This window comes from Notechis scutatus, chromosome 1 (assembly GCF_049901735.1).
Source record: "Notechis scutatus isolate UNSWTSFEM ecotype Mainland chromosome 1, rNotScu1.2, whole genome shotgun sequence".
In the NCBI taxonomy this organism is placed as follows: domain Eukaryota; kingdom Metazoa; phylum Chordata; class Lepidosauria; order Squamata; family Elapidae; genus Notechis; species Notechis scutatus.
In genome coordinates, this window is record NC_142009.1 from 145,478,151 (window position 1) to 145,504,951 (window position 26,801).

The 26,801-nt window shown below is 40.6% G+C and overlaps 1 protein-coding gene across 6 annotated transcripts in view; it reads left to right on the forward strand.

Annotated features, from left to right (window-relative positions):
* FBXW11 (F-box and WD repeat domain containing 11) overlaps positions 1 to 26,801 on the forward strand; it is a 99,656-nt gene that overhangs the window by 61,125 nt on the left and 11,730 nt on the right. For all 6 annotated transcript variants that reach the window (XM_026668546.2, XM_026668544.2, XM_026668545.2 and 3 more), the window contains 4 exons: positions 1,731 to 1,793; positions 3,373 to 3,598; positions 21,860 to 22,046; positions 23,360 to 23,450. In XM_026668546.2, the coding sequence (XP_026524331.2) occupies positions 1,731 to 1,793; positions 3,373 to 3,598; positions 21,860 to 22,046; positions 23,360 to 23,450 (567 nt within the window). The remainder of the gene's footprint in view (positions 1 to 1,730; positions 1,794 to 3,372; positions 3,599 to 21,859; positions 22,047 to 23,359; positions 23,451 to 26,801) is intronic.

Genomic DNA, 26,801 nt, shown 5'->3' on the forward strand with positions numbered 1-26,801 from the left:
TTTCAAATAACTGTCAGCTTGCCCAGAGGCCAGACTGCCTCAACAAGTTCAGGTCAAGAGCAGAACACATGATATTAAAAGAAATCTCTAATAAGAACCCTAGAATTTCATGCTGGGACCTATAGGAGCTCTTGCTTCCATTGATATCAAAATGTATGGTTCTATCAGTATAAGGAAGTTGCAAAAATTAGATCCACATGGGAGGTGTGCCAAGAAGGAACCTTTGCTGTCCAGAAAGAAGATCAGGGCAAGGCAAGTTTTCTCATGAACCGTTGAAAGATCAGATCTTCTGGAAGAGTGTGCTGTGAACAGATGAGGCAAAGATGAACTTATTTGGCTACATGTTCGGTGAAAACCAAAGACAGCACCTTTCTCTAGAAGAACCTGATACCAACCCAAAAGCATGGTGGTAGGGATGTTATGGTTTGGGGCTATGTGGTTGCATTGGGACCTGAGCCTCTGTCCATCACAGACTTCACTATGAATGTATCAGAGGGTGCTTGAGGGTAGTGTATGAGAACAACTGTCAGAAGACTGAAATTCATCCGAAAGTGGACCTTGCAACATGTTTATGATCCTAAACATTCTGGTAAATTCCCCAAGGAATGGCTAGGGGGAAAAAAGAAAAGGGTTACTAGAAATAGATTGCATAGCTGAAAAGATCCTACATAGTGGAATGGAGGGGGAAAATTCCTCTTAGTCAATGTCAGACACTGATAGACTGTTGCAATGTAAGACAGATCCGGGCATTTTACAGCCCTCATGCCACATCCAGCCTACCTGAGGTCAGTTGGAAGTTAGAAATCAAATGTAAATAAGTGAATATCATGCATGCCATACAACTGCATTATTTTTATTTTGAAGGAAACTGCTTTTTTTTCAGTTTACATATGTGCACGTGTATGTGCCTTTGCACCTTCAGAGCCCTATTGGTTCACCCTTCCACAACAGTCCCAGTTTCCTATGTGGCCCCTTGAGAAAATTAATTGCCCACCCCTGGTATAAGGTATGAGGTGTCAAAGGGAACAGTACCACATACTATTTCTGCCAATGGGTGTCTTTATTTTTTCCACAGAAGGAAATGATATGTCTATTAATTTGACGTTAAATAAATGATTGCAACATTTATTCTTCATAGTTTTGTACAATTACATCACTTTTATTTTTATATACTGTTTGAATAAAGATAAAATATTACTATATCCATATGTGTTTGAAAAAAAACTACATGGGGCTGCTTCTTCACACGACTATGTTTGAATTATTTTCTGCTGTTGCTTTTTCGGTGTTTCCTGTTCTCTTGTTCCCCAAAATAAGATATTTCTTCCTTGCTTTGGTGTATATCTTCATGTACTAATTACTGCTGTAGATATATTTTGAGAAGTTTGACTTGAAATCCAAGTCTTAAATCCGATAAGAAGGTTAGATAAATGTGATAGTGCTGCAGGCAAACAGTTTAGTAGCTTTTATTACACATTAATGACTTTATTTTAGGCTCTCATTTAAGATGGACTACTGAAATGCTGCATTTCAGCTATTAAAAAAGAATGCCTCCCCCCCTTTAATAAACACTTGTATTTGTAGTAAAGTTAAATAATGGCTAGCAATTCTCCTACTATGTGTAGCAGCTATTGTAGGATTGTATAATGTGCGGGTATGTCTCAAAAAAGATGTGACATATTGAAAAGTTCACAGAAGAAAATACATGTGTATTTCTTCTTTTTTCCCAGAACACATCAGTAATGGAGGATCAGAATGAAGATGAGTCTCCAAAGAAAAACACATTGTGGCAGGTAGGCTTGATTCAGATTTCCTTATGTTTAATATTATCTTTAATAATTTACATCAGGGCTGTCAAACTCCCAGCCCACAGACCAGATGCATCATGCCCACGCCTGGTTTAATGAAGGGGAAAAAAGTTCCGATACATCATGTGACACCGCCGTGATGACGTGAGTTTGACACCCCTCTTTTACATAGTTATTGTGGAAGTGTTTTCTTTGATGCTGGTTTTATTTAGTATACTATTGAATATATTGCTAATGCTAATAATAAACAAGATAGAATTGCTAAAAAATGTTTGCTTGATCACTTGGGCCCCAAGAAGTTCATCCAAAGTTCTTTATTAGTCTGTTGTCCTAACGGGTACATTGATCCATACTATGGGTTCCTCATTTTTATGCCCACCTTCCTTACATTCCAGATTCTCTGCTTACATATTCTGAATTCTCTTCACTTTCTTTGATTTTTTTTTCTTTTGCAGCTGATCTCATAGTTCTCTATAGTCACTAGGTGGTGCTGTAGGTACAAAAATAGAGATGTGCACCGGCTATATGAGAGACCATGAGCATTGCTGCCATTATTAACCTTTCCAACATTAAGATTAATAGCTGTGGAGATAAGCATTTACTTGACATTTGATTTTTATTTTATTTTGTATTCACAGTGTAGAGGTTGGAATTGTCTAACCAGACTTCACAATACCAAACAACAATGTTTAATTAGTCCTTGACTTTATATAGGTTATACAAACAAACATTTATTGATTTGGTACATGATCGAATCCATTTAGGCCTTTTTTTTTTTAATTAGAGCTTTTTTTGTAACAACTGGCAGTTCTTAAGAACAGTTTGCTTGTATAAAATTGTAAAATGTTCTGGCAAATATTTGTATTTTGAATGATTGATTATCTGCCATCAAGTTGTTTTCCATTCCTAGCAACCAACAGAACCATCCCTAACCTGTCCTTTCAAATCTCCCAACAGTGCCCTCATCTTCATCATACCTGAGTCCATCTACAGTATTTTGCTCTTGGTTGTCCTCTTGTTTGCATTCTTCCCACCCATTCTCAGCATTAGAGTCTTTTTCAGAAAGCTACATCTTCACATAATGTGTGTGAAACTTTGCACAGTGTGCCCAAACTTTACATATTATGTCTGAAGTTTGTACTTTAGTACATGGTGCATGTTAGTAACAACTTGGTTAGCCACAGTTACTATGATGAAATAGATAAGGCTTTTAATTACTGTCAAGAATTTTATTAAAAATGAAGTATTTATTCTGTATTGGGGGAGGGGGTAGAATAAATCTAGTGACAGTATTTCAGTTGCTAATTTTTATAATGAAAACCAGATGGAAACATATATAAAGAATGTATCAGGTGATAAGAAATTTCTCATTCAGGATTGGGGAAAAAGCATAGCAATTGGTGTTTCTTGGAAGTGAATCAAACTGTTTAGACTAAATGTATCACATGCAAAATGTGGATAACTAGGCTATTTGCTATTAATATCTGTAATAGGATATCTGCAATACAGTATTCTAAAAGTTAAAGAGGAAACATTTTTTTCTGTTTGTGTTTTCATAATACAGATAAGCAATGGAACTTCATCTGTAATAGTTTCAAGGAAACGACCATCTGAAGGAAATTACGAAAAGGAAAAAGACTTGTGTATTAAGTATTTTGACCAGTGGTCTGAATCAGATCAGGTTGAATTTGTGGAACACCTCATTTCACGAATGTGTCACTATCAGCATGGACATATTAATTCCTACTTAAAACCCATGCTGCAAAGGGATTTTATCACTGCTTTACCAGGTAGGTTTTGTTGCATGTTGTAATGAAATGTAAAATAAAGAGGCTAGATTACATTACAAACTTAACACATTTTATTAATCACCGAAGGAATGATTATATGCTTTGTACTCCATTCTGAATAATTGTGATGGCCACTGGATGCCAGTATTGTTCCATTTAGAGATAGATTTTGAACTATATGTTTTAAATGGAGTTGTTGTAAATTACTACATTAAGGCTTTCCCTAATTTTGAACCTTGACAAAGAATTTGGTTTATAGAGGATTTTACTCTATTTTACTTATATGTGCTTTTCCTAACTGCTATTGAAATCTTGTTTGGAAGTAAGGCAATCAGGGTTTTTTTTTTCCTCCCTCTCTCTTACTTTAAAATTTTACATCCATTGTTGTTAGTGTTCTGTTCGGCACTTTTGAAGAAAAAAAGTGTGTGTGGGATTAGTTGTTCAGAACAGCCTAATTACCAGATTCTAAATAGCCACATGGAAATAAGTTCATTGTAGACCCTCCAACTTGGTCAAGCTGCGGAATGTATTTAGAAAAGGGGAATCCCAAAACATGTCATTGTCCTCCGATGAAACCTATAAACAAATCAGGAAGACACATTACAAACAAAATATGATGAAACAGACTGGTTTCAGATTGCAGAGGAGCGAGACATATTCTCACTGTATACTGTCCTCTTAATTATTCAACCTATATGCTAACTTTATATTAAGGCAAACTGGGTTAGAAGAAGATGAGCATATTTTCAAAACTGAGGAAGAAACATCAATATCCTGTGGTATATTGATGACACTACTCTGCTAGCTGAAAAATGTAAGCGTTCTATAAGCTTTGGTAATAGAGTTGTCTCAAACTGAGGTGTGGGTGGCTAATAATAACAATAACAACAACAAAAGTTTTTACCAGACTGAATCAAATTGAAGATTAAATTGATGAGGATGATGACAATAATAACAGACAGTAAATGCCACTTATGCAAAGAAGCTGAAGAAACAGTGAACCACCTGGTAAGATGCTGCAAGAAGATCTCACAGATTGACTATAAGCAGTGGCATGACAAAGTAGCAACAATGATGCATTGGAAGATCTGCAAGAAATATCATTTGCCTGTAAGCAAGAACTGGTAGGACCATAAAATAGAGAAAGTCATAGAAAATGGAGAAGTTAAATTGCTTTGGGACTATAAAATTCAAACAGACAGGCACCTGCCACATAACACTCTGGACTTAACAGTTATATCGATAAGAAAAACAATAAAGTGTAGATAGTGGATGTGGCAACAGGTGGCAGCCAGGATCAACGCAGCGTGGGGCAAATGGAAGTCCGTCACGGGCGTCCTCTGTGACAAGAAGATGCCGATGCGCCTGAAGGCGAAAATCTATAACTCTGTGGTGCGCCCCGTGGCCATATACGGCGCAGAATGCTGGCCGACGACCAAAGAAGTCGAAAGCAGACTCCAGACAATGGAGATGCGAATGCTCCGATGGTCGGTAGGCCTCACCCTACTCGATCGCGTCAGGAATGAAGAAGTGCGCAGACGGTTCAACGTCGTGCCCATCCCCACGGTCATGAGGCAGTCCCGGCTACGATGGTTCGCCATGTGAGTCGCGCCAAGGAAGAATCCATCATCAAATCTGCGATGAAGGTGATTGTCGGAGGAGCGAGACCGCGTGGTAGACCTAAGCAACGCTGGATGGACACGATCAAGGCCGATCTAGAGATCGCGAAGGCAGACCCGACATACGTGGCAGACAGAGAGGCGTGGAAGCAGTACTCAAGGACATTAGCGGACCTCGCCAGAGCGCGAGACAAGCGCTGAAGAAAAAGAAGAAGAAGAAGTGGATGTGGCAGTGCAGGTAGAATAGAAGACAAAGAATTGGAGAAGATAACAAAACACAAAGACCTACAAATAGAAATAGAACGACTGTGGCAAAGGCAAGCGAGGGTAGTACCAATAGTAATAGGCACTTTGGGTGCAATCCCAAAATAACTGGACTACCACTTGAACACCATTGTCATTGACAACTCGCTATCAGTCAATTGCAGAAGGCAGCTTTACTTGGAACAGCTTCCATCCTGCGGCGATATCTGTAACACCATCAAACATCCAGATTTGCCTATCCCAGGTCCTTGGTAAGAACTCGATAGGTAGACAAAAATGCCAAACCCAGTCTGAACGTCTGGCTGACTGTGTGATGATTAATAATAATAATGATAATAATTGCTCAAGAACAAACAAGCCTTGCAGACTAATTCTGTGAAAGCAAAAATTCAACATGCCAGTAACAACAGAAAATATTACTTATGCAATGATAAAGATGAAACAGTAGATATATTATCAGTGGCTGCAGGAAAGTCTCACAGACTGATTATCTACCTGGTCATGATTGAATTGCCAAAATTATACATTGGAAGTTCTGCCTGAAGTTTGGGTTGGAATGCAGCAAAAATTACTGGGAACACCAAGTTGAGAAAATTCTTGAAAATGAATATGTCAAGATCTTGCAGAACTTTTGAATCCAAACAGAAAAACATCTGGTGTACAATATACCTGACATCACTATTGTAGAAAAGAGAAAATCTGGTTCATTGATATTGCAATACCAGGTGATGCACGAATTGAAGAGAAACAGCTGGGAAAAATAATGAAATATCACAATCTGCAAATCAAAGTTAAGCAATTGTGGAGGAAAAAAATCAATGACTGTACCAATAGTAACAGGAGCCCTTGGAGCAATACCCCAAAGGGTTGCTTGATACATGGACATTTCAAATTTATTAAGTCTGAATATACTGACTTTGCAAAAAACAAACAAACTCCTTACTTGGAACTGCCTATATACTCTAATGTTATCTTAACAGCTCTTAGGTCCTTGGTTAGGACTTGTTAACTTCTTACCAGTCCCAGACTGTGAATTGAATTGAAGATTAAATCGATGATGATGATGATGACGACGACGACACAGCTTGAATGACTACATCCAGAAAAGTGAAGCGCTAATGATTAAGGAAATACATAAAGGAGACCTTTTGAATACAACCAAGTCAAAAGCTGAATACAAATAAGAAGCAATTGGGAAGCAAACTGAAAATTGGAAAAGCAGAAGTATGCATGGCCAATACCTGAAAAGTATTGAAGGCAAAGCTGACCAAAAGTTTACTTGGAACTGGCTAAAATCAGGAATACTGAAAAAAGAAACTGAAGGCTTTATTTTGGCTACTCAAGAATAAGCCTTAACCGTAAATTGCATGAAGGCAAAGATTCAGCATGTCACCACCAACAGCAAATGCTGCCTCTGTAATGAGAAAGATGAAACAGTTGAGCATTTCAGTGGGTACCGCAAAATTTCACAAACTGACTAACCAGAACGCCACAACCAAGTTGCTAAAATCATTCAGTGGAAACTGTGCCAAAAGTGTATTTGAGTATAGTAACAACTACTGTGAACATCAGATTGAGAAGGTTCTGGAGAATGAAAAAGTCAAGATCTTGTAGGACTTCAGAATTCAGACTGACAGGCATTTGGCCCACAACACACCTGACATAACAATAGTTGAAAAGAAAAAGGGTTGGTTCATTGACATTGCAATACCTGGTGATGCGCGAATTGAAGACAAGCAGCAAGAAAAAAAATCACACAATACTGGGACTTACAAATTTAAGTTGAGCGACTTTGGAAGAAGAAATTGTGTGTTATCCCAATTGTAATTGGAGCCCTTGGAGCAATACCTAAAGGGCTACCTCACTATTTGAAAATTCTGAATTTATCTGACTTGAATACCCTGGTTCTACAAAAAACCACCCTACTTGGAACAGCTTATATCCTACGATGCTACCTTAACAGTTCCTAGGTCCTTGGTTAGGACTCGAGCTGTTGAGCTACCAACCAGTCCCAAAGGCTGTAAATATCACTAAAGATTAACAACAACAACAACAACAACAACAGCAGCAGCAGCAACAGCAACAACTTTAATAATAATAGAGGCATGGTAATACAAAGCACTACATGGCCAGTACATTAAAAAAAATAGAAGGGAAAGCAGATAATAACAAGACCTGGAAATGGCTAAGAGTAGGAAAGTTAAAGAAAAAGACCGAGGGATTAAGTCTGGCTGCGCAAGACCAAGCCTTAAGGACAAATGTATACAAAGCCAGAATTGAGAAGACAGGAACAGACAGTACGTTCTGCCTATGCAAATAAGCTGAAGAAACAGTGGACCACTTGGTAAGCTGCTACAAGAAGATTGTATGAAATGACTACAAGCAGCGGTATGACAAAGTAGCAACAATGGTGCATTGGAAGATCTGCAAGAAATATCATTTGCCTGTAAGCAAGAACTGGTGGGACCATAAAATAGAAAAGTCATAGAAAATGAAAAAGTTAAATTGCTTTGGGACTTTAGAATCCAGACAGATAGGCACCTGCCACATAACACCCCGTACTTAACAGTTGTCGATAAGAAAGACAAAAAGAAATCTGGATAGTGAATGTGGCAGTGCCTGGAGACAGCAGAAGAGAAGAGAAAGAACTGGAGAAGATAACAAATACAAAATAGAACGACTATGGCAAAGGCAAGCAAGGGTAGTACCAATAGTAATAGGTGCCTTGGGTGCAGTCCCAAAACAACTGAAGCACCACTTGAACACCATTGTCATTGACAACTCGCCATCAGTCAATTGCAGAAGGCAGCTTTACTTGGAACAGCTTCCATCCTGCGGCGATATCTGTAACCCCATCAAACATCCAGATTTGCCTATCCCAGGTGCTTGGTAAGGACTCGATAGGTAAACAAAAATGCCAAACCCAGTCTGAACATCTGGCTGACTGTGTAATGGATGATGATCGTGATGATGATGATATCTAGGATGCTGGCAGCAACCTGTATCAACCATCAGCACCAGCCAATGACATTTGTGATACATTTTTAAATGTTCAGTTGACTGAGTTTCATGTTTAATGAAATAATAATAATAACAACAATAACAACAACAACAATAATAATAATAGATATCTGTAACACCATCAAACATCCAGATCTGCCTATCCCAGGTCCTTGGTAAAGACTCGATAGGTAGACAAAAATGCCAAACTCAGTCTGAACATCTGGCTGACTGGCACACATCATCATCATCATTATTAGAATTAGTATCAATAGTATTATTGTTGTTGTTGTTGTTATTATTCAGACTTGAATACCCTGATTCTACAAAAAAACACCCTACTTGGAACAGCTTATATCCTCCGATGCTGCCTTAACAGTTCCTGGGTCCTTGGTTAGGACTCGAGCTGTTGAGCTATCAACCAGCCCCAAAGGCTGTGAATCTCACTAAAGATTCATAATAATAATGATGATGATGATGATGATGATGATGATAATAAAAGTGTGGATCGTCGACATTGCCATACCTGATGATAGCAGAATCGACGAGAAACAACTTGAAAAAGTCACCAGATATCAGGACTTGAGAATCGAACTGCAGAGACTCTGGAGTAAACCAGTGCAGGTGGTTCCAGTGGAACTAGGCACACTGGATGTTGTGCCTAAAGACCCAGGCAAGCACTTAAAACAATTGGCGCTGACAAAATCACCATAGGTCAGCTGCAGAAGGCCACCTTACTGGGATCTTCTCGCATAATCCGCCGATACATCACATAGTCCTAAACACTTGGGAAGTGTTCGACTAGTGATTTGTGATATGAAACCCAGCAGTTATCTCGTTTGCTGTGTACACTGTTGTTTTTGTTAATAATAATAATAACAATAATAATAATACAAAGACCTGCAAATAGAAATAGAATGATTGTGGCAAAAGAAAGCAAAGGTAATGCCGACAGTAATAACAGGATTAGAAGGGTCCTTGGAGTTTCCTAGTCCAATCCCTGCTCAAACAAAAAATCCTATGCCGTTTCAGATAAAAAGGCACTTTGGGTGCAATCCGAAAACCACTGGAGCACCACTTAAAGTCCATCAGCACTGATAAATTTACCATCCGTCAGTTTGCAAAAAGCAATTTCACTCAGAACAGCTTCCATCCTGCAACAATGTCTCTAACACCATCAATATCCACATCTGACTATCCTAGGTCCTTGGAAAGGACTTAATAGGTGGATAAAAATGCCAAATGCAGTCTGAACATCTGGCTGACTGAACCATAAATAATAGTATCAAGAAGTACAATAAAAATGGGACTAAAGTTAAACAGAAAGACCAAACTAATCATAATAGGTACAACAACCAGGCATAGAATTATCAGTGAGACAATTGTAATGATAGACAATGTCTGCTTTTGGGAGTCAATCATCCTAAAACCATCATTAAAAGACCTGAAGGACAGGTGATTAGGGACAGATCATCTTGGAGAATATCTGCGTGGTTCAACAGCAACTTGATGGCAATATAATCAAATCGATCAGGGCAGTTTGACATTATTTGATTACATTTATTGAAATGATTTAAAGTAACTGGCTTTCTTATGTCCCCTGAAATATCAATTTATCATTAATATTGTTGTCACTCCTTCAATGATGCTTTAAAAAGAGAGAGAACTGAAGAAAACCTTGTTTTTATTGACTTTCTGTAATATTTAGCCAAATGTATAAGAATGATAAATGGATGAAGACTATGCTAGTGATTCATTCTCTCTGCCTATGTGCTGGCTTTTCATGATGGTTGTCATTAGCTTTTGATTCTGATTTTTAGGTTTCTTCATGCTATCTTCTTGTCTTGTTTTATCTTTTTTCTCTCCATTGTATATAAGCTAGCTACCCTGTTGCAATATTTGACTCTTAATTTTCTTTCCCCCACCCTAGTGCTCTTTCCATCACTTGGAACAAGAGCCATTTCTTTTATTTTCAGTACTTTCTTAATGATCCATTTCCTTCGCAGTCTATAATTTTTTATTAAACATTTTTCCTGACCTGCTGCTGCTTTATGTTCCCCAGATTCATCCCCGCTATCCATCTTTTAACTTCTTACTTTTCTTTTCTTTGGCCTTCTCTGTTTTTTCCTCTCTGTATTATTAGCTGTCTGGTAGGGTTGTGCAAAATATTTTAAATTCAATACCGAGTACACGCCATTTGATGTTTATCTTACATTCAAAATGCATGTCCTGAATTCAAAATGCTGTCTAAGGGATTGGTCACTTAGGAAATATTTCAACTTCAGAATGGTTTTGTTTCGAATTTGGGAGTCATTTAAAGTGATTTAAACAGCATGTTTCGAACGCAGAGGAACTGTTCCGAATTTAAAAAATGGGTTTCAAACTTGAAACACAATACACTACTTTTTTTATTTAAAATGGTTCCACTTGGCAATGTGTATACCCATAATCACTTGCATGAAATGCATTTACTTTTCTTTATAGTCATGATGTATCTGCATTTTTCAAAAGTTAATTTGATTCTCTTTTCCATATACATTTTTCAAATATTTATAAAACTGCAGTTTGGGAAGGAAAGGCAACACTGTTCCTTTTCCTTTCTTTTCCCTCCCCCACCCACTCTGTACAATTGGAAGCAAGCAGGGTTGCATTTCATTGCTAGAGAAAAATTTCAGCCTTGCATATGAGGCCAGTGTTTATACTAAGGAGAGCCTGGCCCTTCTGCCCAAGGGTGGCTTGCTAATTCCCCTTATCTGAAGTATTTCAGGGAATGTGAATTTCACCAGTATATTCCCTAAATGCTTTAGATCTGGATTGTTGGGAATTAATGCAATCTCCACCCCTTAGGGTCTCTCTGCCTAGGGCGACTCAAAGCCAAGTGGAGCCCAAATTCGGAAAAAATACATTGACATCAAGTTGTTCTAGTTGCACTGCTTTACTCAGACTAGTACCAGGGTACAACTACAGGTCTTTATTCCCAAGAACACATTTCTCTGAAATGAGATTTATTAAGAATGACATTAAAGAAACTTTCTTAAGATATTAATAAGACTTTACAGGAAGGCTTTATCTGCTCTTCTGATTTCCTTAGTTGTGCACTCAGCTTTTTTTTTTTTTCAAAAATAGGAATATTTCCTTCAGGTAATCCTGAGGATTATTACCCCTTTCTCCAAATTTTTGAACTCTTAGAAAATATTAATTTTTACTATGGAATATTTCAGAAAAGCTTACAGCTTTGTTTATACAAAAATGTCCTTCTGTGAAAGTTTGAATATGCAGTAACGCCTTTAGGATTGGTAAACAATCTGTCAGTTTTTGAAAGACATATAATCGTGCATGCTATGATTTTCTGGACGAGTTGTTGATAGCATATTTAGATGATTTGCGGATTTACTTAGAGGCTCATTCTCTCCATAATCAAGTTTGAGTGGGGTTTTTTTAAGGCCTTCATGACAACATTCTCTATGCTAAGATAGAGAAATATGCCTTTCACTTACTTATATTAACTGTGTTAGCTATATCAGAGCTATCATTTCCCCTGGAGGCTTTTTGATATAGCCGATTAAAATAAACTCAGCGTTGCCTTGGCAGTGAAGACATATAGCATTTCCTGAGATTTTCCTACATTTACCATACTACTATGATTTTGACCATACTATTGGCTTGTTTAATCAAGAAAAATATCCCCTTTAAGCGAGCTTCCAATCCAAACTGGCAATCCATTTCAGTCCATCTCCATCCAATTCCTGCCTACCACTTTACAGATTGATATCTCTGATTGTGCCTTGGGAACTATGCTTTTACAGTTTTCCTCATGACTTGTGTTGGCCTCGGGTCAGAGGAGAAGTCAAGAATTACCTCTTGTACCATATCTGTCACCAAGCCTCTGATTGGCAAACCTACAGGTCTCCTACAGTTCTTCCTCATTCCACAGAGGCTGTAGAACACAGGTGTCAAATTTGATAGTGTCATGTGACGTATCGTGATGGTTTTTGTCTTTGTGGATCCGGGGTGGTGTGGCCTGCACGTGATTCATCCAGCCTGCGGGCCGGGCCGCCAGTTTGACCGGCGTCCTGTAGAATATGGTTTCCTGGGGGTTATTCAACTGACCTCCTTTGTCAAGATTTCAGCACTATTTTAGTGTTCTTTTTGTCTAAAAAGTCCTTCTTTGTTCCTTAATGTGAGTTCCTCCCTACATCAAGAGAACTCATTTGTTCAAACAATGAGTTCAAACCACCCAGGAGTTTCAGGCAACTCCACATCTCCTAGGGAATAGCCTTAAGCAAACGCTCAGCTGGTCATCATCCTAAGAATGCCCCATTGCCATTACTATTGGAGATCACAGCACAAATCACTTATAAAATGGTGGGGATGTTTTCTCACCATTCTCTCTTTCAAGAAGATTTTCCCACCTCTTATCCTTCTTTCCAGTATCAGTAGGATGAAGGGATTTGAAGTAGGGCACATTTTGGTCACTTGAAGAAAGAAATAGGACTTTTGTTTTTAAAGGAATTGCAAGGACTCCTCAAATATTGAATGGCCTTAAAAGGCAGCGCACCAGTGTCCTTCCCCATTTCCATTTGTAGTGTGTTTTAAGCCAGGTCGCACAGTCAAGCTTTGGCAATCACCAAGGTTTTTGACACTGAGGGAGAGGGATATAGTATTTGGTAGAAGAGAGAGAAGTATCTCAATCAGTTGTACTTTAAAAAAGAAAACACATTTGGGCAATGAAACTGAAAGGGGGTGCAGGGTGTGGGAACTGCCAGACGATTCTCACTGTGCCACATACCACATCCCCCTTTATCAGTCTGAATCAGGGGAAAAAAAGAGGGATGGTTCCAGATACATAGGGGAGGGGAAAGGAAGAGAATGGAAAGGAGGATAATGTGGGAGCCTGAGAGCCATAGTTGCTCAAGGAACAGAAGCTAATTGTAGCAACAGCCAGTGCCTCCTTGTTTAAAGAAATATAGGGTAGAAAGTCACTTAAAACAGGAGTTGCCAACCTTTTGGACCTCAGGGACCACCAAACTCATAATTTTAAATCCCGTAGACCAGAGACCCTGGGAAAATCCCAATAAAAAATCTGCAGGAAAATTCCCCCACCCTGTTTTCCTACCAATCGATCCTTCTTTATTTGGGATAGCAGGATACCGTCCCTAGCTCCGTTCTCAGGGGCAGAGAGAGAGACTTTTGGCTTATGCAAGGAAAGCAGCAGAAGTCTTTCTTTCTCTCCCCCAAACACTGCCAGAAATGAGTCTTTGCCCGCGCAGCCTCTTGGAGCAGGAGGCCTTGCAGGGTCCCAAAGACTCATTTCTGGCTGAGTTTGGGGGAGAGAAAGAAAGACTTCTGCTGCTTTCCTTGCATGCAGCCAAAAGCAGAAGAAGAAAGAAGTGGAAAGAAGCAGCCTGGTGGCCAGGCCAGGCGCATGGAGCAAGTTTCCCCCTCCGCCATTTCCTCCCTCCCCTCACTACCTCATGTTATCCGCAATGCAAGGAACGCAAGTCTTGTGTTCCCACAGGCCATGTGGGCAGCACAGCCTTGTATTTCCGTGCAGTCTGGATTAATTGCTTTGGGGGGGTGATTTGGGGTGACATTTCTCTGCGGACCACCAATGCTCCCTGGCCCACCAGTTGGGGACTACTGACTTAAAAGATGGGAAAGGTAGAAGAAAGAAATATTGAAATTAAATTGCATTTGGGCCTTCATGTTGACAAAGAAAAAAATTATCTGTTTTAGCATCTTTCATCTAGAATGCAACACAGAATTTTTATTAGCCATGCTGAGTCTGTGAGCTTTAAGTCCAGTATAAGCCCAGACCCAATCAAGCTGTGCCAAGTTAAGTATCTGGGAAATTCTGTCAAGGTTGCCATAAATGTATTTGCTCTCCTACATCTTCACTAGAGATGCAATGGAAAATTTAAGTCAACAATTGAAAAAACATGCACACGCACACACACAAAAGTCAGCTCTCGATAGTTTTGGGGCCATTTTGCTTGTGTTGCTGTTAGTATCATTTAATTTTTATTTATTTCAATGTTTAATTTCCTTATTAAAGTATTTGGGAGTACATTGATCACAAACATTTCTTTTTGTCCTTTGGGGCAAATATAACAATCCTTACTGGATACACTAAAAATTGTCTCCTCAGTGTTAACGCCCAAAGTGTAGAACATACCTATTTTTAGAAAAGTTGTCAAGAAGTAACTTGCTTTGGTTTGAATGCTGCTTTTGACTAAAACAGATTGCAGCACAGGACTCTTTTGCTGGGCTCAGAAGCTAAGCTGGGTCAGGATCAGTGGTAGGATTCAGCCGGTTCGGGTGAACTGGGAGTTACAATTTTGCACAGTTCGGGGAACCGGCAAATCCAACCACTGGCTCGCCCTGCCCCACCCAGTCACACCTCATGTCATCCACTCACCTGGAATTGCTGTTGCTTTCTGTCTGGCTCCCTCACTTGCCTCAACCACACAGTCTCTGAGGGCCAGCCGGCTTGCCTTGCCTTCCCCGCTGCCATCCCCGAGGCCCAGCCCACTTGACTGCCACCGCCGCCACATTGCCTGCCCACTGGCAAGCAATGGATGCTGCAGAGACAGATTTCCTACGTACCGTTCCTAACCCCTTTACTCCCCCATTCCGCCCTTGGGCTGACAAAATAAAAGCCCATCTAAAGATTGCGACTACCTGCCAAGCCTGCCTGGCACATGCTGGCAAAAGGAGACTGGGGGGGAGAAAAGAGCCACCCAGGATTCCCTGCACTGAGCGCTGGAAGAAAGGGAGTCTAACTGTGAGGACAGTCTAATTTTTCAAGGCCAGTTCTAGAGGGAAACAGTGAGTGCACCTTGCCTCTCCGTGGCTGTAATTCTTGAAACTTTTGGAGGGTTGCACACACAGAGCGCTGGGGGAATCGATGCCTGGAATGAGAGGGGAGCGCGGGCTGACTGGGCAGGGAAGGAATACCAGACTTCCAGCGCTCACGCGGGGAACCCGGGGGGAGAGAGGTACATAGGAAATTGCCCTGTCTCTGCAGCATCAGGTCATGTGACTGAGAGGGTGTGGCCAACTCGATGTCGTTCACAGCAAGGTGCCGCCCCACCTCGCCGTGAGTGATGTCAAACCTGCTCAGTCACATGACACCCCTCCAAGCCACACCCACCCAACCAGTCACTAGGAGAACCGGGTGTTAAATTACTGGAATCCCACCACTGGTAAGGATAGAGGATCAGGCTTTAGAAAGCCATGGCAAACTACTAGTCTATTGCTGCCAAGGAAGCTATCCAGCAAGTTGCTAAAATCGGGCTTTACATGAAAGATTTGTTTTTTTTCCCTGACGGTGGAAAAAAATTATTATTAATGGATGTCCAAGCCTTGATGTTTTTCTTGTTACCGTTTTATTTTGGGATCCCTGCATACCATATCACCGAAGTGGTTTTCCAGGAAGGAGATAGAAAATATTTTGAATAAACAACAGGAATTTCCGTAGCCTTTCCAGAGAAGCTTTGCTTTCTGTATGTCTAGAGCAATTAAAAGGGTGCATTGTTTGGGGAACCCATTTGCAGTGCAAAACAAAGATGCATCATGCTTGAAGAGTTGTTTCCATCTTCTGTGGCTTACTTGGTTGAATTTGTAATCTTAGCATTATATGACTAGCCCAAATAGCAAGCACTAATCGTAGAAAAAGCTATGTTCAAGTGTAGCTTTAAAAAGTCACCAGTAAAGAAATGGGGGGGGGGGGAATGGTGTTTGCATACTCCAGAAAGACATATAAATGACCGTGACAGTTAATTCTGTCAGCTGTTCTGAATTAATCTCATAATTGGCTAATGTAACATAAAAACAAAACGTTCTGAAAAAAGATAAGTTTTGTATAAACTTAGAATGTTCAGCTAGTTTCCTCTTGCTACCATCCTTTCTGAAATGTGCACCTGTCTACATACACATAAAATGGAAAATATTTGTGGTTTCTGGCTTCTTTTTAATGGAAAAAGTGATAATTACAATATGAACTTTTTAAAAAATTGTAGTAGAATGTTTAGTCTGCATAGACTGTTCTTGTCAAGTTAGTTGCGGTTAGCATGTAGTGGTGAAGGCATTTGTTTCAAACTTCAGGCAAGCTATAGCGTCACATGATTTAGATGATGTTGCTGCGACAGTAGAGGCTGTTCCTAGACTTAGAAGTGTCAAGTTTGGGTTTGGTCTTTTGGATCCAGAGAAAGAGGGGGTGAGGTTCCCGAGCATATTTTTTCCAGTGTATTCAAAAACAGTCACACATCTCCTCCACCCAGTCTTTTCCTATATAATCAGAAAGATATAAATCGATGTAAATGATTGTGTGGGCTATTTAATTGTTAGTTACTTTGTATCAACATATGTTTTAACTCCCTTGTCAATCTAGTATAAAATAATGAATTGAATAAATGAAGGTTAGTGACTGGGCCATTTGGACCCCCAAGACTGAATGAATGGTGAATGTGAGAAAGCATATTGTCAATTTAAACGGGGGAGGTGGGGAGATAAAATGAATAGGCCTGAATGACAGAACTTTCCGGTAATGTGGAGTTAAAGTTCGGTTGCTGAATAGGCTGAGATTGGTATATTCTGGAAGGCCTTGCACATGGCCAGGAGCTACTTTGCAGAGGGTCTGGCTGGGAATGCCTCATCAGTAGCTGGAGGAAGAAGATGCAGAGGTCAACTGGAAGTAGCGGAGTTCAGGGTGGCTAGAAGGGCAAAGATGGGGAGATACAAATGGGGGGTTGGAATTGAAGTGGAGGCAAGGGTGGTGGGGAGGGAGAACCATGAGATCCTCATCTAACCTTGGCACAGTACTGGTCTAACAACTTGTGCCAGGACTACCAAAATTGCTGTCACTTAAGTGATGCAGTTATAGGTTTTGCCTAATGAAGGTGGTATCACTTGGCGATGAAAATTCTAGTTCTAATTAAGGTCACTAAATGAGGACGACTATCCAGGATGGCCCTACTGGTGGTGTTCCCCTCTCACATCAATAAATTGTCACTGAATTTTCTACTGATCTTCAACCTTCTCTTTTGGGGAAGGTATGGAAAAGACAGTGGGGCTCCAGCAGCCTCTGGAGAAAGCAGATTACAGTATGTGAATCTTTCAGCTGGGTTGCAAACCTGCATACAGGATGGAGATAATATAAATCATACTTATGGCTGGGTGTGGGTGTATATCTGTCCATCCGCGCGCATACATGTGTGCTCATTCCATATGGCAGTGATTCTTTCTCTTGAGGTCAGTTCTTGTGGTGTTAATAAGGGGGAGAGATTTAAAAAAAAAAAGAGAAAATGGATGCCGAAATTAATTATACATGCAAACACAGGTACAAAGAAAGTGCGTAGCATATGGTCTGTTGTGAGGATCTAAATCTTGTGGAAACATGAGAAATTGTTTGTATATAAGAACATACTTACGCTGAGTTACTGAAGCTGTCAGGCTTCATACCACAGGAAGAAATGAACTACTCTTAGGCAAGTTCATAAAAAAAATTATTAAAGAACCTAAGTAATGTTTATTGAAGAAAGTCAGAACCTCTACCAAGGAATTTCACCAAGTACCTTGAATCCAGAACTTTGATTCAGTACCTCACAAGAGCATACATATACATGTTCAAAAAATACACTACTCAAAAAAATAAAGGAAACACAAAGATAAGACATCCTAGATCTGAATGAATGAAAAATTCTTATTAAATACTTTGTTCACTACATAGTTGAATGTGCTGACAACAAAATCACACAAAAATTATCAATGGAAATCAAATTTAGCAACCCATGGAGGTCTGGATTTGGAGTTACACTCAAAATTAAAGTGAAAAAAAAAACACTACAGGCTGATCTAACTTTGATGTAATGTCCTTAAAACAAGCCAAAAGTAGTGTGTGTGGCCTCCACGTGCCTGTATGACCTCCCTACAACGCCTGGGCATGCTCCTGATAAGATGGCGGATGGTCTCCTGAGGGATCTCCTCCCAAACCTGGACTAAAGCATCCCCCAACTCCTGGACAGTCTGTGGTGCAACGTGGCGTTGGTGGATGGAGCGAGACATGATGTCCCAGATATGCTCAATTGGATTCAGGTCTGGGGAACGGGAGGGCCAGTCCATAGCATCAATGCTTTCGTCTTGCAGGAACTGCTGACACACTCCAGCCACATGAGGTCTAGCATTGTCATGCATTAGGAGGAACCCAGGGCCAACCGCACCAGCATATGGTCTCACAAGGGGTCCGAGGATCTCATCTCAGTACCTAATGGCAGTCAGGCTACCTCTGGCGAGCACATGGAGGGCTGTGCAGCCCCCTAAAGAAATGCCACCCCACACCATTACTGACCCACTGCCACACCGGTCATGCTGGAGCATGTTGCAGGCAGCAGAACGTTCTCCACGGCGTCTCCAGACCCTGTCATGCCTGTCACGTGTGTTCAGTGTGAACCTGCTTTCATCTGTGAAGAGCACAGGGCGCCAGTGGCGAATTTGCCAATCTTGGTGTTCTCTGGCAAATGCCAAACGTCCTGCACGGTGTTGGGCTGTTTCTGACCATTTGAGCAGCCACATGCACATTTGTGGCCCACTGGAGGTCATTTTGCAGGGCTCTGGCAGTGCTGCTCCTGTCCCTCCTTGCACAAAGGTGGAGGTAGCGGTCCTGAGGCTGGGTTGTTGCCTCCTCCACGTCTCCTGATGTACTGGCCTGTCTCCTGATAGCGCCTCCATGTTCTGGACACTACACTGACAGACACAGCAAACCTTCTTGCCACAGCTCTCATTGATGTGCCATCCTGGATGAGCTGCACTACCTGAGCCACTTGTGTGGGTTGTAGACTCCGTCTCATGCTACCACTAGAGTGAAAGCACCGCCAGCATTCAAAAGTGGCCAAACCATTAGCCAGAAAGCATAGGACCTGAGAAGTGGCCTGTGGTCACCATCTGCAGAACCACTCCTTTATTGGGGATGTCTTGCTAACTGCCTATGCTTTCTACCTGTTGTCTATTCCATTTGCACAACAGCATGTGAAATTGATTGTCAATCAGTGTTGCTACCTAAGTGGACAGTTTGATTTCACAGAAGTGTGATTGACTTGGAGTTACATTGTGTTGTTTAAGTGTTCCCTTTATTTTTTTGAGCAGTGTATATACGTATGCTCTTGGTTGTGGGATGGGTTTTTTTTCATTTTTTTCTTCCCACCCAATCTAATAAATGGTTTGTTTTTGGGCAGGCTAGATTGTTATCTTCTCTCCTTTGTTTTAACAATAAAACACAAATTTAGCAATTTGTGCTGATCTTGTTTTTCAAAAACTCTGTGAGATTTAACTCTCACAGTACATTAGCCTTGCCCTACTCACCCCACATGATACTTCTTGACTAAAGTCCACAAGTACCAAAAGTGTTTTTGATGCCCCCCACCCACTTCAGGTAATTTGAGGAAATGGGAGCCAAAACTACGCTTCCAGTGTTTGAGGACCACAGAAGTCTATGAAGATACCTCCTGAAGCATCACGACTGTAATTTGGAGAGTGATTGAGAATGGGAATGGGAGCTAGAGGCTTCCATTCTCAGCCTATAGATGATGTAGTAGGGAGAATGGCACTGCTGAAAAGTTGACATTTTGCTGCCAGATGTTGACCGTGTGATCTAAGGTTTTTGTGGGGTCCTGTGAATCATAAATTACCCATCATTTTTAAAGGGAGATATAATTATTTGATCAAATGCATGTTTTGGAGCCCAAGATAATAACAGGAATTCTAACTTTCAAGCAGCTAAACCTAGAAATCCCTTTTGAACCAGCAGCCAAATTGATCTGCTTTAAATGGTGTTCTTAGCCAGGTGAAAAGAAGCAAAGCTCCCAAGAGCTGTTTTCTGCTGGTCAAGATTAAGACAGGATTCATTTGTCCTGGCAAATTTGGTAAGGGAATAGTACTTAATACTCTAAGGCAAACATTCACCCATACTTTCATTGAATGTTGGAACCATGCCTAGGAATAGATGATTCCTGTCAAATCAGAAACAGCACTTCAGGAGCTGCTTTTTTGTTAGATCAGTGCCCTTGCCCAATTAATGTTTAAGATTGGCATGCTTAGTATCGGATTGAACCACACAGAGCAATTCAAAATGCGATCACTTGGTTGTAGTGCGTGCGCACGTAGCCATTGAAATTCCAAAATGTTAATATTTGCATTGCAAGCCCTTCTAGTAGAGATTCCTTGAATTTTGTTCTAAAGACTCGTTATCAAATAAGATGATTGTCATTTCTGTAGGAAAATCATGGTGTACTTAAACCTCTTTGTATAACATAAATTAAGAGTCTATATCAGGGGTCCCCAACCACTGGGCCCTAGACCGGTACCGGTCCGTGGCTCATTTTGTACCGGGCCGCCTATTTTGCTTGGGCGCCGCCATCCTGTTTAGACGGCACTTGAGAAAGTGCTTCTGGGTGAGCTTGTCGGTCGTCGGTTGGAAAGCGGCGTTTGGGTGCTGAAGGAATCCTCGCGTCTTAGTTTCGTCGAAGAGGGGGGAGTGGCTTCGAACGAAGAGCCGTCCCGATGGCGGTGGAGTCTTGTGTTACTCAGGAGGAGATTAAGAAAGAGCCCGAAAAGCCCATCGACCGCAAGAAGGTACAAAGGAGGAGTTGAAGGTGGCGGGGAGAAGCAGGGGACGGCTGGCTGGCCAGTCGCTCGGCTTGCCTTGCCTTGGTCATGCGTGCTGATGCCGGTACCAGTCCGTGGATCATTTTGTACATTTTGTACCGGTCCGTGGTACAAAAAAGGTTGAGGGCCACTGGTCTATATCACAGATTATTCTAGTTATAAAAATATGGTTTTTAATAATAAATAATTGGGTTCATTTTTGGTACTATGTTTCTCTGAAAATAAGGCCTGGTCTTGTTTTCTTTTGGGCCCCAAAATAAGGACTAGGTCTTATTTTCAGGGGATGTCTTATCTACTTACTGTAGGACCACTGCAGCCATGCCTCCCACACCCCGACACCTGTCATGCTGCTACCTGACTTCTTCTGTGGCTGCTCACGGCCAGACACCGTGTGACTTGTCGCGCAGGGGAAGAAAAACGGCAGGAAAATGCTATCAGAAAAAAATAATGAAAATGTTTCCTTTGATCACGTTTAAAGCCGTTCTCTGGTTCCCAGCTAGACATACATTTCAGGTTAATATGTGAAGATCTTATTTGAGTGGGGGGCATCTTCAGTTCTTTATATTGTATCATAGCATTCTGTGGAGTACTTTGTGTGCATTACATGGCATTTCTATGCTGTTCTGAATTCAACAGTTTCACAGTTTGAAAAGTATTTCAGGTTTCATAGTGCTTGTTTCACAAAGATTGACAATTTTTCTCTCTCTTTTTTTGACAGAACAAGGCTTAGATCACATAGCAGAAAACATCCTCTCCTACCTAGATGCCAGATCCCTTTGTGCAGCTGAATTGGTTTGTAAAGAATGGCAGCGGGTTATTTCCGAAGGAATGCTTTGGAAGAAGCTTATTGAGAGAATGGTACGAACTGATCCACTCTGGAAGGGGCTCTCAGAAAGGAGGTGCTGGTATGTATCTGTGCAAAAGAAATAAACATTCTTCCTTCTTTGGAATTGAAATACTTCCCTTAATGTACTGAGCACATCTGGTCTGATTGGGCAGTAATGGCGGTAAATGTAGAAGAAAATGCAATCCATCTCTTAGTTAAGAGTTATTTACTCCAGTTCTTCAGGAGTGGGATTCTACCAGTTCACACCTATTCGCCAGAACCGGTTGTTAACATTCCAAGCAGTTCAGAGAACCGGTTGTTAGAAGAAATTACTGGCCTAATCCTGTAAGGAAGGCAGGAAGGAAACATTCTGGGGTTGCTTACAGAAACTGCCTCTCCGTTAACCCTTATTACATTCTTGGCAGAACTAGACTTCCTGTCTCAGGAACTTCTCTGGAGTTATTTTTCCCCTCCTTTGCTGGTACTTTACTTGTGTGGAGTGACCATTCAAAGTTACAGTGGCACTGAAAAAAGTGACATGATCATTTTTCACACTTACGGCTGTTGCAGCATCCCCACAGTCATGAGAGGCCAGGCGAGGAGATGCGTGCCTCGATGTGAGTGATATTGAGTTGGCCATGCCCAGCCAATAACATGACCATCAAGCCACGCCCACCACCTAAGTCACGCCCACAGAACCAGTTGTTAAAAAATTTGAATCCCACCCCTGCAGTTCTTTCTCTATCTTTTTACTTCTTCACTTGGCTTTGATCATCCTCTTTGAGTGTGTTTTTCATTGAGGTCAGCTAATAAAGTCAATGCAGGGAGGCCTTTATATTTTATAGCAACGAAGCTATCGGTGTTTAATTACAGAAGGAACATTCATAGCCTTCCACACTATTCTGTGCGATGAAGACATGGAAACTAGTGTCTAAGCCTCAGGAAGATGAGAATACATATCTGGTTGCATTCAGCTATCTAAGCCAATTTCTCTCTAGGGCAGTAATAGGTTTTTTTTTTTACAGGTGTGGAAATAGAATCAAAAGTAGAACTTTTAACTCTGTGTGGATTTAACTAAAAGAACAATATATGAATCATTGAATTCTCACTTTGGCTCTTTCGGTGTTGCTTGTTAGAATGGAGTTTTTATAAAATAAGAACGAAAAACGCAAAATTAGGTGTGAATGTTTCAATTGGTGGTAGGTTCATTGGAGAGCAGTCAGCGTGTCTAATTTTTCAAATAGCGTAACAGAATTAGTTAAGTTAGTGCCATTCAGAATTTGGAGATGGCTTTACAGCGTCAGTATATTGCTGATATCCATAGAGTCATTTCAAACACTTTTATTCCTGTATGAAAAATGTACACCTCTCTTTTTTCTTACTGTTTTACAGGGATCAGTACCTGTTTAAAAACAGGCCCACAGATGGCCCTCCTAATTCATTTTATAGGTCACTGTACCCAAAGATAATTCAAGATATAGAGGTATGTTTTTTTTCGAATATTACTTTGTTTAAAATGTACTTGGTGTTGTAAAAGACAAGAGGAAAAAAATAGAAGTCCACTGTTTCTGGAAGTTACAATTTACTTTAAATGATTTTTGAAAATTAAAATGTAGATTCCTGAAGAGGAAGTGAAGGTATGCAAATAATAAGACATACAATGCATTCAGAAAGTATTTAGACCCTCTTCGCTTTGGTCAATTTTGTTATGTTGCAGCCTGATTCTTCAGTTGTTGAAATTCATTTTTTCCTCATTAATCTACACTCAGTACTCCATAATGACAAAGTGAAAACAGAATTTTAGAAATGTCTGTAAATTTATTAAAAAGAAAGAAAAACCCTGAAATATCACATTGGCATGAATTCCAACAACTGTAGAATCAGGCTGCAGCATAACAAAATTGACCAAAGTGTAGGGGGTCTGGATAGTGAATGCACCATAGGTGTCTACCAGATCCTGCCTTTTTTGTTTGTTTGTTTGTTTGATATATTAACCCAACCCCCCCCCATATTGTCATAAACATTTTGGGAAGCTAACAATAGATAAGAATATACCATAGAACTAAAGAAATAGGAAAATAATCCATACATTAAGATCCCAGAGACCTGAATGCATCCTTCAGGGCCATTTTTAAAGTTCCCTGCAGTAAAAGAGAACAGTTGTCCAACAGTAAAAACAGGCCAAGGTTCCTGAAATAGTTGTTCCAAATAGTTATAAATTTGTCTAATAAATGATAAATATAATACTAGTTAATGATATATCCAGTCTGCTCAATCCTAGTTGTACATGGAGCTTTGGAAGTTAAAAATCAGGATATGACACACTACATTGTTTGTTTGTTTGTGTTTGTAATTAGACTTGTATGCTGCCCATCTCGCCTAGAGGTGATTGTTACCTGCTTTGGTGATCTTGGCAGCTAGACTGCCCTTTTTGTCTTGTTCACTTATTAGGAATAACTCCCAATTTCAATCTGACTCAACTTCTGCATTCGTCAGGGACAGATTCCCATCCCACACCTTAACCTCCATCACCTTTAGAACTTGAAGGCTTCCGTTCTCGGCTATCTCCAGGTCAAGCCAAAACAGGTCTTTTTAGGATAGTTCCCCTCTTTCAAAATCAAAGCTTGATTGAATTAAAACATCACACATTCTTAACTTTTTTCCTAACCTGCCGTCAGGTCCAAAAAACCAAGAGCAGTTACTTCTGAGTAGTTGCTTTGTTGCTCACCTATAAACAGAAATCTTGCCAGCCTAAAGCACTTACCTGCATAACTACTATGTATAACATACAAAGTTACAGGGAGTCCACCCTCCTTCTTTTACCGTTTACCAAAAATTCCAAGTTTCTTTGTCTCTTTGCTTGCTGGGAAAGAGCTCCCCCCCACATACATACACAACTCCGGCCCACATTCCACCACACTGGCCAGCACTATGAAATATCATTTGATTCTTCGAATGCTGTTGCGCTCTCACCTTATAAATGAACTGACAGCACCATTTCTCCACGATCACCAATTACGGTTCATCAAAAATTCCTCCCAGCATCTTTTTAGAGAACTGTTTGCAGTCCTTAAAGCTTTGCTGTGAGATGGCCAAACTGACATTCCCTTTTCTCTCTCTATAAAAGCAACAGCATCTGCTTGATGACTTTCATGGGCTAAGCTGTCTACTTTCATCCTGCCCTTGACCTCCATTCCCAGAGAGTTGTGCAGCCACCTTTGGAAAGGCCATGTTCTATTTGGTCAGCATAACTCACCCGATGTATGTGAATCCTAGAGGCCACAACAAAGAACTAGTTACTTAGGTGTGGCTTTCTTTTCTTCGGTTGCCTGTGAATTTGTACAGTCTCTCGTTCTATCACGTGACCTCATGACCTCGCTGTTCTTTTGGATCTCTGCCTTGCCAGTCAGGAATCAAATTGTGTGGTTATGTGTGGGTGTGGAACTCTTGCTAAGCAGTTATGGAAGATTCCAGGTAGGGCTTTTGACTGGTGCATAACCAGCCTGTGTGAATTCACGGAACACCATTCGTTGAAGAACTACAGTTGGATGATTAACTACCATGGTCAGTAGGGAGGAAACTTTGCCCCGGGTTTGGTTTTCATGCTCTGTTTAGCAAAGCATCAACACAGATGTGACAGAGTAATTGTAGTTATCCTTTGGATTAGGAAAATTGTAGTAGCTACGTAAGAGGCAAGGAGCGCCTGAAATAGCCAGTGCTCTGATTGCCAAGCCTGGATTCTGTATTGGGCAGTGTTATAGGGTCTCTGTTGTATCATCAAATACAGGTAGTCCTTGACTTACAACAGTTCACTTAGTGACCATTCAAAGTCCATTCAACGGCACTGAAAAAAATGAGTTATGACCATTTTTCAGTTACGACCTTTGAAGCATCCCCATGATCATGTGATCAAAATTCAGATGCTTGGCAACTGGTTCATATTTGTGACCGTTGCTGTGTCCCAAGGTCATGTGATCACCCTTTGCAACCTTTTGACAAGCAAAATCAATGGGGAAGCCAGATTCACTTAATAATCAGGTTACTAACTTATCAACTGCAGTGATTCACTTAACAGTTGTGGCAAGAAAGGTCGTAAAATGGGGCAAAACTCACTTAACAAACATCTCATTTAACCACAGCAATTTTGGGCTCAATTGTAATCGTAAGTCGAGGACTACCTAATGTTAGTGTTTGGGGATTAACCCCTAGCAGAGTATTGCAGCAGTAGTCAAGCCAGGCAGCCAAAACGAGAGTGGAAGGGCCCCAGAGTATACACACACTGAACACAAACACTGTTTGTAGTTTAAATACGTTTTAATCCATTTAGAGTTTAAAGCATTGTCATTCAGTCCATTAAGTCATTCACAGTATTTCCATCCAGTAAGACTCACTAGTATAGTCCAAGTTAAGAGTCCTTGCAATATCTTTATCAGCCGATAAAGATAGAGGAACAAACGCTGGATATTCAGCAAGAAGTTCAAACAGTAGAACAGTAGAATTACGCAGTAAATCAGCAAACAGTAGCAAACAAGAACAGTTCAGTCACAGGCACTCACAATTAGTCGCAGTAAGACACAGTTAGTCGCAGTAGCAGTTACAGTAAGTCACAGTAGCAGTTACAGTAAGCTTTCCAGCTTCTAATGCTTCCTTATATTGTAACTTCTAACCGCACCCTTAATCGGCTAATTGCCTGCAGCATTGTGCTTAAAGTGATAAGCACTTAAACCATGATATCTAAGTTTTATATATTTATTCACCCAAACCATATTTGGTATCAATGTTATACCTAACACCTGTATTTGATTTGAGTATAGAATAGATGAATCCTGATAGC